Consider the following 13,171-nt stretch of genomic DNA (forward strand, 5'->3'; position numbering starts at 1 on the left):
TTGACTCTGTACCGGTACCCCCTGTATATAGCCTCCACATTGACTCTGTACCGGTACCCCCTGTATATAGCCTCGTTGTTGATATTTTTTACTGTAGTTTATTTAGTAAATATTTTATTAACTCTATTTCTTGAACTGTATTGTTGGTTTAAGTACTTTTGTAAGTAAGTCCATGATGGTAAGGTCGTATTCAGCATTTCATGGTAAGGTTGTATTCAGCATTTCATGGTCAGGTAGTATTCGGTGCATCTGACAACATACACAGACCAAGTCTTTGACTACCTGAGTCCTCCCTCCTTGTCATATTTCATATCATGGTCATTTCATCAAACAATTCCTTCGCACCTGCATCAAGTCATCACGGATGTGTGTGAGATATTTCCCTATTTAATATCGTGGTCTGTGAAAGTGAGAATTATTTAAAACTCACACCAGTGCCAATCACCAACACCAGGGACCGACAACTTCAAGGTCAGATGTGTTTTACCAATTACTGGCATCATTAAGGGGTTTCTCCAATGCCCGGACATTCCAAGAGAGAGAACACCAGGAGTGTCTGTGAGTGTCTAATTTCTCTGTTTAGACTGTCTGACAGGGTAGAGAGGTGAATCATTACTGTCTGACAGGGTAGAGAGGTGAATCATTACTGTACGACAGGGTAGAGAGGTGAATCGTTACTGTCTGACAGGGTAGAGAGGTGAATCGTTAGTGTCTGACAGGGTAGGGAGGTGAATCATTACTGCCTGACAGGGTAGAGAGGTGAATCGTTACTGTCTGACAGGGTAGAGAGGTGAATCATTACTGTCTGACAGGGTAGAGAGGTGAATCATTACTGTCGGACAGGGTTGGGAGGTGAATCATTACTGTCTGACAGGGTAGGGAGGTGAATCATTACTGTCTGACAGGGTAGAGCTGTGAATCATTACTGTCTGACAGGGTAGGGAGGTGAATCGTTACTGTCTGACAGGGTAGAGCTGTGAATCATTACTGTCTGACAGGGTAGAGAGGTGAATCGTTACTGTCTGACAGGGTAGGGAGGTGAATCATTACTGTCTGACAGGGTAGAGAGGTGAATCATTACTGTCTGACAGGGTAGAGAGGTGAATCGTTACTGTCTGACAGGGTAGAGAGGTGAATCATTACTGTCTGACAGGGTAGAGAGGTGAATCATTACTGTCGGACAGGGTTGGGAGGTGAATCATTACTGTCTGACAGGGTAGGGAGGTGAATCATTACTGTCTGACAGGGTAGAGCTGTGAATCATTACTGTCTGACAGGGTAGGGAGGTGAATCGTTACTGTCTGACAGGGTAGAGCTGTGAATCATTACTGTCTGACAGGGTAGAGAGGTGAATCGTTACTGTCTGACAGGGTAGGGAGGTGAATCATTACTGTCTGACAGGGTAGAGAGGTGAATCATTACTGTCTGACAGGGTAGGGAGGTGAATCGTTACTGTCTGACAGGGTAGAGCTGTGAATCATTACTGTCTGACAGGGTAGGGAGGTGAATCATTACTGCCTGACAGGGTAGGGAGGTGAATCATTACTGTCTGACAGGGTAGAGAGGTGAATCATTACTGTCTGACAGGGTAGAGAGGTGAATCGTTACTGTCTGACAGGGTAGAGAGGTGAATCATTACTGTCTGACAGGGTAGAGAGGTGAATCATTACTGTCTGACAGGGTAGAGAGGTGAATCATTACTGTACGACAGGGTAGAGAGGTGAATCATTACTGTCTGACAGGGTAGAGAGGTGAATCATTACTGTCTGACAGGGTAGGGAGGTGAATCATTACTGTCTGACAGGGTAGAGCTGTGAATCATTACTGTCTGACAGGGTAGGGAGGTGAATCGTTACTGTCTGACAGGGTAGAGAGGTGAATCATTACTGTCTGACAGGGTAGAGAGGTGAATCATTACTGTCTGACAGGGTAGAGCTGTGAATCATTACTGTCTGACAGGGTAGGGAGGTGAATCGTTACTGTCTGACAGGGTAGAGAGGTGAATCATTACTGTCTGACAGGGTAGAGAGGTGAATCATTACTGTCTGACAGGGTAGGGAGGTGAATCATTACTGTCTGACAGGGTAGAGAGGTGAATCATTACTGACTCCCCCAGTGTTTACTGACTCCCCCCAGTGTTTACTGACTTACTCTCACCTGTTATATTTCCATAGTTATCTCTGTTATTCTGTGTATCTGGCCTTCTCTCTCTTTCACTCTCTTGTTATTTCTTTTTCTCAATGTATACCTCTCTTTCACTCTCTCTCTCCGTCTCAGGTCTCTCTTACAGTTGGAACATGCTCAGGCGTGACGAGGCACCAGGTCACTCTGAAGTAGAGTAGAGACAGACTGACAGTGTCGCAACTAACTTGTGTTTTGATTGGATCCCCAAAGACCCAAAAGACCTTTTCAAAAGAGAGAGAAGAGAGACATTGGACACGGACCGCTGCACCAGACGTAACCATGGAAATCGGGCCAGTAAAAGGAAGTAATGTAGTCTAGGAGCAGCGCTTTGAAACAGTGTGTCTCAAATGGCCCACTATTCCCTTTATAGTGCACCCTATTCCCTTCATAGTGCACTACTGTTGACCAGGCCTTAGGGTGCACATTTGTGACGCACATATAGGCTGCAGCCAGAACTGATTGACGGAATATAACACTCCTTACCTCTTGTCTCCCAAGTCTGTTTTGTTGCCAACTAGCATGATAATGACATCACTTCCTCTCTCTGTTCTGACGTCGTCGATCCATTTGGACGTTTGCTGGAAGGAGTTCACATCTGTTTGAGGAATAGCAGAAGCAAAAAAAAAAAAAAAAAAAGGAGTTGGTCAAATATCATCTCGTTTAAAGTTGAGTTTTGACATATAAATGGTTGAGTGTAACAAAGTATACAGACATACTGTGCAACATGAATATACACAACTGGAATTGTGTTTATTGATGTTAACGTTGTACAAGTGGGTTGGGTACTAGTGGACACAACTAATAACACTTTTAGTTGTTTTCCTAATCACTCAGAGATTGATAGAGCTACAGAGACTTTTATGCAACTAGCTCGTCAGAATTAGACGTTCCTGTTTCTCAAACATCACATTTCGAAGTTCTTCCAAATGTCAAATTGTTTAGGCATAGCATGACACTTGACTAGCTAGCATGGTACTTGACTAGCTAGCACGGTACTTGACTAGCTAGCATGACACTTGACTGGCTAGCATGACACTTGACTGGCTAGCATGACACTTGACTGGCTAGCATGATACTTGACTAGCTAGCATGACACTTGACTAGCTAGCACGGTACTTGACTAGCTAGCATTATACTTGACTAGCTAGCATGACACTTGACCTGCTAGTATGATACTTGACTGGCTAGCATGATACTTGACTGGCTAGCATGACACTTGACTACCTAGCATTATACTTGACTAGCTAGCATGGTACTTGACTAGCTAGCATTATACTTGACTAGCTAGCATGACACTTGACCTGCTAGTATGACACTTAACCTGCTAGCATGATACTTGACTAGCTAGCATGATACTTGACTAGCTAGCATGACACTTGACTAGCTAGCACGGTACTTGACTAGCTAGCATGACACTTGACTAGCTAGCATGGTACTTGACTAGCTAGTATGGTACTTGACTAGCTAGCATGACATTTTGTTTGATATATTTTTTATTTAACGAGGCAAGACATCTGACTAGCTAGCATGACACTTGGAACCTGTTATTTAGACACCAGACAGGTTAACACATGATTTTTGGGACCTTGAACAACTAAACACAGCTCTACGACCGAACAGGGTTCATTTTTCTTACATCACTCAAAACCACTTTTTGTTAATATCTGGGCGAAACATGGTCGGATGGGCTGTTGTTGTTGTTGCAGGGAGCTCGTCCTCTACAGTAGGAACATGCTGACTTCGCTATGTCGTTCCAGCTCCTGTCTTACCTGAGAAAATGGCTGTTACATTCGCCCAGCGTTACCTTTGTCCCGGCTCTCCCCTACTCAGATAGTATCAAATACTATCAATACACTTGTTTTGACCTTGACACACCCGTTCAGAAAGCAATTAGGTTTACTGTTCATCTCTTAAAGAAGTTGGTGTGTGTGTTTATCTCTCTCTATGTGTGTGTGTGCGTGTGTGTGTGTGCGTGTGTGTGTTTATCTCTGTGTGTATGTGTGTGTGTGTGTGTGTTTATCTCTCTCTGTGTGTGTGTGTGTGTGTGTGTGTGTGTGTGTGTGTGTGTGTGTGTGTGTGTGTTTATCCGTGTGTGTGTGTGTGTGCATCCTAAAGAGGACAGCTCCTTCTTCCTCACAAAGATATTAAATCACTGTCTCTGATGGCCTCAATGGGACCTGACGCAACACAGATGTCCCAGTTTATGATGGAGAATAAAGGAAGAACCTGATCAAATCTACAGGAAGTGATTGACATGCTAGTTATAACTGTGGAGAACCATGGAATAATATATCAGCCCTGTAAAACAGTGGGTTCTGATTCCGGTCATAACCATGACAGCATACAAAGTGTGTGTGTCTCTGTGTGTGTGTGTGTCTGTGTGTGTGTGTGTGTGTCGCTGTGTGTGTGTGTCTCTGTGTCTGTGTGTGTGTGTGTCGCTGTGTGTGTGTGTGTCTGTGTGTGTGTGTGTGTGTGTGTCGCTGTGTGTGTGTGTCGCTGTGTCTGTGTGTGTGTGTGTCGCTGTGTCTGTGTGTGTGTGTGTGTGTGTGTCTCTGTGTCTGTGTGTGTGTGTGTCGCTGTGTCTGTGTGTGTGTGTGTCGCTGTGTGTGTGTGTCGCTGTGTCTGTGTGTGTGTGTGTCGCTGTGTCTGTGTGTGTGTGTGTGTGTGTGTCTCTGTGTCTGTGTGTGTGTGTGTCGCTGTGTGTGTGTGTCGCTGTGTGTGTGTGTCTGTGTGTGTCTGTGTGTGTGTGTCGCTGTGTGTGTGTCTGTGTGTGTGTGTCGCTGTGTGTGTCTGTGTGTGTGTGTGTCTGTGTGTGTGTGTCGCTGTGTGTGTGTGTGTGTGTGTCTGTGTGTGTGTGTCGCTGTGTGTGTGTGTGTGTCTGTGTGTGTGTGTCGCTGTGTGTGTGTGTCGCTGTGTGTGTCTGTGTGTGTGTGTCGCTGTGTGTGTGTGTGTCTGTGTGTGTGTGTCTGTGTGTGTGTGTGTGTCTGTGTGTGTGTGTGTGTGTCTGTCTCTGTGTGTGTGTGTGTGGCTATGTGTGTCGCTATATAAATATATATGTGGGTGTGTCTATATATATGTGTGTGTCTGTGTTTGTGTGTGTGTATATGTGTGTGTGTGTGTGCGTCTGTGTGTGTGTGTGTGTGTGTCTGTGTGTGTGTGTGTGTGTGTGTGTGTGTGTGTGTGTGTGTGTGTGTGTGTGTGTGTGTGTGTCTGTCTCTGTGTGTGTGTGTGTGTGGCTATGTGTGTCTCTATATAAATATATATGTGGGTGTGTCTATATATATGTGTGTGTCTGTGTTTGTGTGTGTGTATATGTGTGTGTGTCCGCCTCTGTGTGTGTCTGTGTGTGTGTGTGTGTGTGTGTGTGTGTGTGTGTGTGTCGCTGTGTGTGTGTGTGTGTGTCGCTGTGTGTGTGTGTGTGTGTGTGTCTGTGTGTGTGTGTGTGTGTGTCTGTCTCTGTGTGTGTGTGTGTGGCTATGTGTGTCTCTATATAAATATATATGTGGGTGTGTCTATATATATGTGTGTGTCTGTGTTTGTGTGTGTGTATATGTGTGTGTGTCGGTCTCTGTGTGTGTCTGTCTGTGTGTGTGTGTGTGGCTATGTGTGTCTCTATATAAATATATATGTGGGTGTGTCTATATATATGTGTGTTTGTGTGTGTCTGTGTTTGTGTGTTTGCATATGTGTGTGTGTCTGTATATGTATGTGTGTCTGTATACGTGTGTGAGTATATGTGTGTGTGTGAGTGTGTGTGTGTCTGTATATGTGTGTGAATATATATATATGTGTGTGTGTGTGTGTGTGTGTGTGTGTGTGTGTGTGTGTGTGTGTGTGTGTGTGTGTGTGTGTGTGTGTGTGTGTGATCCCCACTCACTTGTAATATCATAAACCACCACGGCCACAGTAGAGTCTCGTATGTAGGAGGGAATGAGGCTCCTAAAGCGTTCCTGTCCAGCCGTGTCCCACAGCTGCAACCTCACCTGGGGATCAGAGAGACACACCTGGGGATCAGAGAGAGACACCTGGGGATCGTCAGATTATTCATCATGTCCAGAGAGCCTGGGACCACTGTCTCCCCTCAGACAGACAGAGAGCCTGGGACCACTGTCTCCCCTCAGACAGACAGAGAGCCTGGGACCACTGTCTCCGCTCAGACAGACAGAGAGCCTGGGACCACTGTCTCCCCTCAGACAGACAGAGAGCCTGGGACCACTGTCTCCCCTCAGACAGACAGAGAGCCTGGGACCACTGTCTCCGCTCAGACAGACAGAGAGCCTGGGACCACTGTCTCCGCTCAGACAGACAGAGAGCCTGGGACCACTGTCTCCCTCAGAGAGACAGAGAGCCTGGGACCACTGTCTCCCCTCAGAGAGACAGAGAGCCTGGGACCACTGTCTCCCCTCAGAGAGACAGAGAGCCTGGGACCACTGTCTCCCTCAGACATATACATTATTACACTACACACACACACACACACACACACACACACACACACACACACACACACACACACACACACACACACACACACACACACACACACACACACACACAGTAATTCAGGACTAGGGCTGTAGTGGTCATGACATTTTGTCAGCTGGTAACTGTCATGCAAATAGCTGCCAGGCTCACGGTAATTCACCGTTAACCCTAACCCTAACCCTAACCCTACTCAGGACCCGTGACACGGGAATTCACTGTTAATGAACAGAAACACGTTTATCATCTCCTGTCTTCCACACATAATCTACTGATACAGACCTTTTGGAACATCTATATTTAAAAAAAAGTTGAATAAATTCATGCAATATAGTCTACTACCTTCACAATAAATACATTATTTATTTTAGACGGGGTCTAAAGGAACATTATGATATAAAGAAAACACATTTTCAAAAGAACAGAATATCATATTCATGGCTGTGAGCTAGTTCATTTAGTAAGATCTTATTTAGCAGATAAGATTTGCATAATTCCTGTAGCATTATTTATAATTGTATTTTATAATATTTTATGTAGAAGAATTTAATAGAATGGTCCATATTTACTGCTCATGACCAATTCTGCTAATTGTTTTTTAATTAATTAATTATTATTATTTATTATTAATGTTTTTGCTCTGATCTTAACTGTCATATTTCCGCCATCGTTCCTTTAACTGAAAACAGCTTCTGGACATCAGAACAGAGATCACAAACCTCAATTTGGACGAAGATTCCTACTTAATTGAGTCGACAGCTGTGGATGAACTGCTCGAATAGGGAATGATAGAATAGTGAATGGCTGCAATCGAATAGGGAATGATAGAATAGTGAATGATAGAATAGTGAATGATAAAATAGTGAATGATAGAATAGGGAATGGCTGCAATCGAATAGGGAATGATAGAATAGTGAATGGCTGCAATCGAATAGGGAATGATAGAATAGTGAATGACTGCAATCGAATAGTGAATGATAGAATAGTGAATGATAGAATAGTAAATGGCTGCAATCGAATAGGGAATGATAGAATAGTGAATGACTGCAATCGAATAGTGAATGATAGAATAGTGAATGGCTGCAATCAAATAGGGAATGATAGAATAGTGAATGATAGAATAGTGAATGATAGAATAGTGAATGATAGAATAGTGAATAAAAGAATAGTGAATAATAGAATAGTGAATAATAGAATAGTGAATAATAGAATAGGGAATGATAGAATAGTGAATGGCTGCAATCGAATAGGGAATGATAGAATAGTGAATGATAGAATAGTGAATGACAGAATAGTGAATAATAGAATAGTGAATAATAGAATAGTGAATAATAGAATAGTGAATGATAGAATAGGGAATGATAGAATAGGGAATGATAGAATAGTGAATGATAGAATAGTGAATGGCTGTAATCGAATAGTGAATGATAGAATAGTGAATAATAGAATAGTGAATAATAGAATAGTGAATGATAGAATAGGGAATGATAGAATAGGGAATGATAGAATAGTGAATGATAGAATAGTGAATAATAGAATAGTGAATGATAGAATAGGGAAAGATAGAATAGGGAATGATAGAATAGTGAATGATAGAATAGTGAATGATAGAATAGTGAATAATAGAATAGTGAATGATAGAATAGGGAATGATAGAATAGGGAATGATAGAATAGTGAATGATAGAATAGTGAATAATAGAATAGTGAATGATAGAATAGGGAATGATAGAATAGTGAATGATAGAATAGGGAATGATAGAATAGTGAATGATAGAATAGAGAATGATAGAATAGTGAATGGCTGCAATCGAATAGGGAATGATAGAATAGTGAATGAATAGGGAATGATAGAATAGTGAATGAATAATAGAATAGTGATCGAATGATAGAATAGTGAATAATAGAATGATAGAATAGTGAATGATAGAATAGAATAATAGAATAGTGAATGATAGAATGATAAAATAGGGAATGAATATAGAATAGTGAATGATAGAATAGTGAATGATAGAATAGAATAGAATGAATGATCGAGTGATAGAATGAATAGAATAGAATAGTGAATGATAGAATAGTGAATGATAGAATAGTGAATGAATAGTGAATGAATAGGGAATGATAGAATAGAATAGTGAATGAATAGAATAGGGAATGATAGAATAGTGAATGATAGAATAGTGAAAAATAGAATAGTAAATGATAGAATAGTGAATAATAGAATAGAATAAGGGAATGACAGAATGATAGAATAGTGAATGAATGATATAGAATAGTGAATGAATAGGAATGCATGATCGAATCGTGAATAGGGAATGATAGAATAGTGAATGAATAGAATAGTGAATGAATAGAATGAGTAGTGAATAATAGAATAGTGAATGATAGAATAGTAATGATAGAATAGGGAATGATAGAATAGTGAATGATGATAGAATGATAGAATAGAATGATAGAATAGTGAATGATAGAATAGGGAATGATAGAATAGAATGAATGATAGAATAGTGAATAATAGAATAGAATAGAATGATAGAATAGTGAATGATAGGGAATGATAGAATAGGGAATGATAGAATAGTGAATGGCTGATAGAATAGAATGATAGAATAGGAATGATAGAATAGTGAATGATAGAATAGTGAATAATAGAATAGTGAATAATAGAATGATAGAATAGAATGATAGAATAGTGAATGATAGAATAGGGAATGATAGAATAGGGAATGATAGAATAGGGAATGATAGAATAGGGAATGATAGAATAGGGAATGATAGAATAGGGAATGATATAATAGTGAATGATCGAATAGGGAATGATAGAATAGGGAATGATAGAATAGTGAATGGCTGCAATCGCATAGGGAATGATAGAATAGTGAATGATAGAATAGTGAATAATAGAATAGTGAATAATAGAATAGTGAATGATAGAATAGTGAATGATAGAATAGGGAATGATAGAATAGTGAATGATAGAATAGTGAATGATAGAATAGTGAATGATAGAATAGTGAATGATAGAATAGTGAATAATAGAATAGAATGATCGAATAGGGAATGATAGAATAGTGAATGATAGAATAGTGAATGATAAAATAGTGAATAATAGAATAGTGAATGATAGAATAGGGAATGATAGAATAGGGAATGATAGAATAGTGAATGGCTGCAATCGAAATAGGAATGAATGAATAGAATAGTGAATGATAGAATAGTGAATAATAGAATAGAATAGGGAATGATAGAATAGAATAGTAGAATGATAGAATAGTGAATAGGGATATAGAATAGTGAATGAATATGAATAGAATAGTGAATGATAGAATAGTGAATAATAGAATAGTGAATGATCGAACAGGGAATGATATCGAATAGTGAATGATAGAATAGGGAATGATAGAATAGTGAATGATAGAATAGAATGAGAATGAATGATAGAATAGTGAATGATAGAATAGTGAATAATAGAATAGTGAATGATCGAACAGAATGATAGAATAGAATGATAGAATAGTGAATGATAGAATAGTGAATGATAGAATAGTGAATGATAGAATAGTGAATGATAGAATAGGAATGATAGAATAGTGAATGATAGAATAGAATGATAGAATAGTGAATGATAGAATAGTGAATGATAGAATAGTGAATGATAGAATAGGGAATGATAGAATAGTGAATGAATGATAGAATAGTGAATGATAGAATAGTGAATGAATAGAATAGTGAATAGAATAGAATAGAATGAATGATAGAATAGTGAATGATAGAATAGGGAATGATAGAATAGGAATGATAGAATAGGAATGGGAATGATAGAATAGGGAATGATATAGTGAATGATAGAATAGTGAATGATAGAATAGGGAATGATAGAATAGGAATGGCTGAATGATAGAATAGTGAATGATAGAATAGTGAATGATAGAATAGTGAATAATAGAATAGTGAATGATAGAATAGTGAATGATAGAATAGGAATGATAGAATAGTGAATGATAGAATAGAATGATAGAATAGTGAATGATAGAATAGAATAATAGAATAGAATGATCGAATAGGAATGATAGAATAGGGAATGATAGAATAGTGAATGATGAATGATAGAATGATAGAATAGTGAATGATAGAATAGTGAATAATAGAATAGTGAATGATAGAATAGAATGATAGAATAGAATGATAGAATAGAATGATAGAATAGTGAATGATAGAATGATAGAATAGTGAATGAATGATAGAATAATAGGAATGATAGAATAGGGAATGATAGAATAGTGAATGATAGAATAGGGAATGATATGAATAGTGAATAGAATAGTGAATGATAGAATAGGGAATGATAGAATAGGGAATGATAGAATAGTGAATGATAGAATAGGGAATGATAGAATAGTGAATGATAGAATAGTGAATAATAGAATAGTGAATAATAATAGAATAGTGAATGATAGAATAGGGAATGATAGAATAGGAATGATAGAATAGGGAATGATAGAATAGTGAATGATAGAATAGTGAATAATAGAATAGTGAATGATCGAATAGGAATGATAGAATAGGGAATGATAGAATAGTGAATGGCTGCAATCGAATAGGGAATGATAGAATAGTGAATGATAGAATAGTGAATGATAGAATAGTGAATGATAGAATAGTGAATGATAGAATAGTGAATGATAGAATAGGGAATGATAGAATAGAATGATAGAATAGGAATGATAGAATAGGGAATGATAGAATAGTGAATGATAGAATAGTGAATGATAGAATAGGGAATGATAGAATAGGGAATGATAGATGAATGAATAGTGAATGGCTGAATAGTGAATGGCTGTGAATCGAATAGGGAATGATAGAATAGTGAATGATAGAATAGTGAATAATAGAATAGTGAATGATAGAATAGTGAATGATAGAATAGTGAATGATAGAATAGGGAATGAATGAATGATAGAATAGTGAATGATAGAATAGAATAGTGAATAATAGAATAGTGAATGATAGAATAGAATGATAGAATAGAATGATAGAATAGTGAATAATAGAATAGTGAATGATAGAATAGGGAATGATAGAATAGTGAATGATAGAATAGTGAATAATAGTGAATGATAGAATAGTGAATGATAGAATAGGAATGATAGAATAGTGAATGGCTGCAATGAATGATAGAATAGTGAATGATAGAATAGTGAATAGAATAGTGAATGATAGAATAGTGAATGATAGAATAGTGAATGATAGAATAGTGAATGATAGAATAGTGAATGATAGAATAGGAATGATAGAATAGTGAATGATAGAATAGTGAATAATAGAATAGTGAATGATCGAATCGAATGATAGAATAGGAATGATAGAATAGTGAATGATCGAATAGGGAATGATAGAATAGTGAATAATAGAATAGTGAATAGAATAGTGAATAATAGAATAGTGAATGATCGAATAGTGAATGATAGAATAGGGAATAGAATAGAATAGGGAATGAATGTGAATGATAGAATAGTGAATAGAATAGTGAATAGAATGATAGAATAGTGAATGATAGAATAGTGAATAGAATAGAATAGAATAGGAATGATATGATAGAATAGGAATGATAGAATAGTGAATGATAGAATAGTGATAGAATAGTGAATGATAGAATAGTGAATGATAGAATAGGGAATGATAGAATAGGGAATGATAGAATAATAATAGGGAATGATAGAATAGTGAATGATAGAATAGTGAATGATAGAATAGTGAATAATAGAATAGAATAGAATAGTGAATGATAGAATAGTGAATGATAGAATAGAATGATAGAATAGGAATGATAGAATAGTGAATGATAGAATAGTGAATGATAGAATAGTGAATGATAGAATAGTGAATAATAGAATAGTGAATGATCGAATAGAATGATAGAATAGGGAATGATAGAATAGTGAATGGCTGCAATCGAATAGGGAATGATAGAATAGTGAATGATAGAATAGTGAATAATAGAATAGTGAATAAGAATAGAATGATAGAATGGGAATGATAGAATAGATATAGTGAATGATAGAATGAATGATAGAATAGTGAATGATAGAATAGGAATGATAGAATAGTGAATGATAGAATAGTGAATAATAGAATAGTGAATGATCGAATAGGGAATGATAGAATAGAATGATAGAATAGTGAATGGCTGCAAATAGGGAATGATAGAATAGAATGATATAGAATAGTGAATGAATAGAATATAGAATGGAATGATAGAATAGGGAATGATAGAATAGTGAATGATAGAATAGCTGATAGAATAGGGAATGATAGAATAGTGAATGATAGAATAGTGAATGATAGAATAGTGAATGATTGAATAGAATAGGGAATGATAGAATAGTGATATAGAATAGAATAGAATAGGAATGATAGAATAGTGAATGATAGAATAGGGAATGATAGAATAGTGAATGATAGAATAGTGAATAATAGAATAGTGAATGATCGAATAGGGAATGATA

The 13,171-nt window shown here is 37.5% G+C and overlaps 1 protein-coding gene across 1 annotated transcript in view; it reads right to left on the minus strand.

Moving 5' to 3' along the window:
* Positions 1-13,171, minus strand: part of LOC135524819 (ras-related protein Rab-6B-like) — a 119,699-nt gene that overhangs the window by 50,750 nt on the left and 55,778 nt on the right. Inside the window, exons 3-4 of the mRNA XM_064952669.1 lie at positions 6,062-6,167; positions 2,668-2,779 (exon numbers count right to left, since the gene is read on the minus strand). Of these exons, the coding sequence (XP_064808741.1) occupies positions 2,668-2,779; positions 6,062-6,167 (218 nt within the window). The remainder of the gene's footprint in view (positions 1-2,667; positions 2,780-6,061; positions 6,168-13,171) is intronic.

Source organism: Oncorhynchus masou, chromosome 31, assembly GCF_036934945.1.
Source record: "Oncorhynchus masou masou isolate Uvic2021 chromosome 31, UVic_Omas_1.1, whole genome shotgun sequence".
NCBI classification, from domain to species: domain Eukaryota; kingdom Metazoa; phylum Chordata; class Actinopteri; order Salmoniformes; family Salmonidae; genus Oncorhynchus; species Oncorhynchus masou.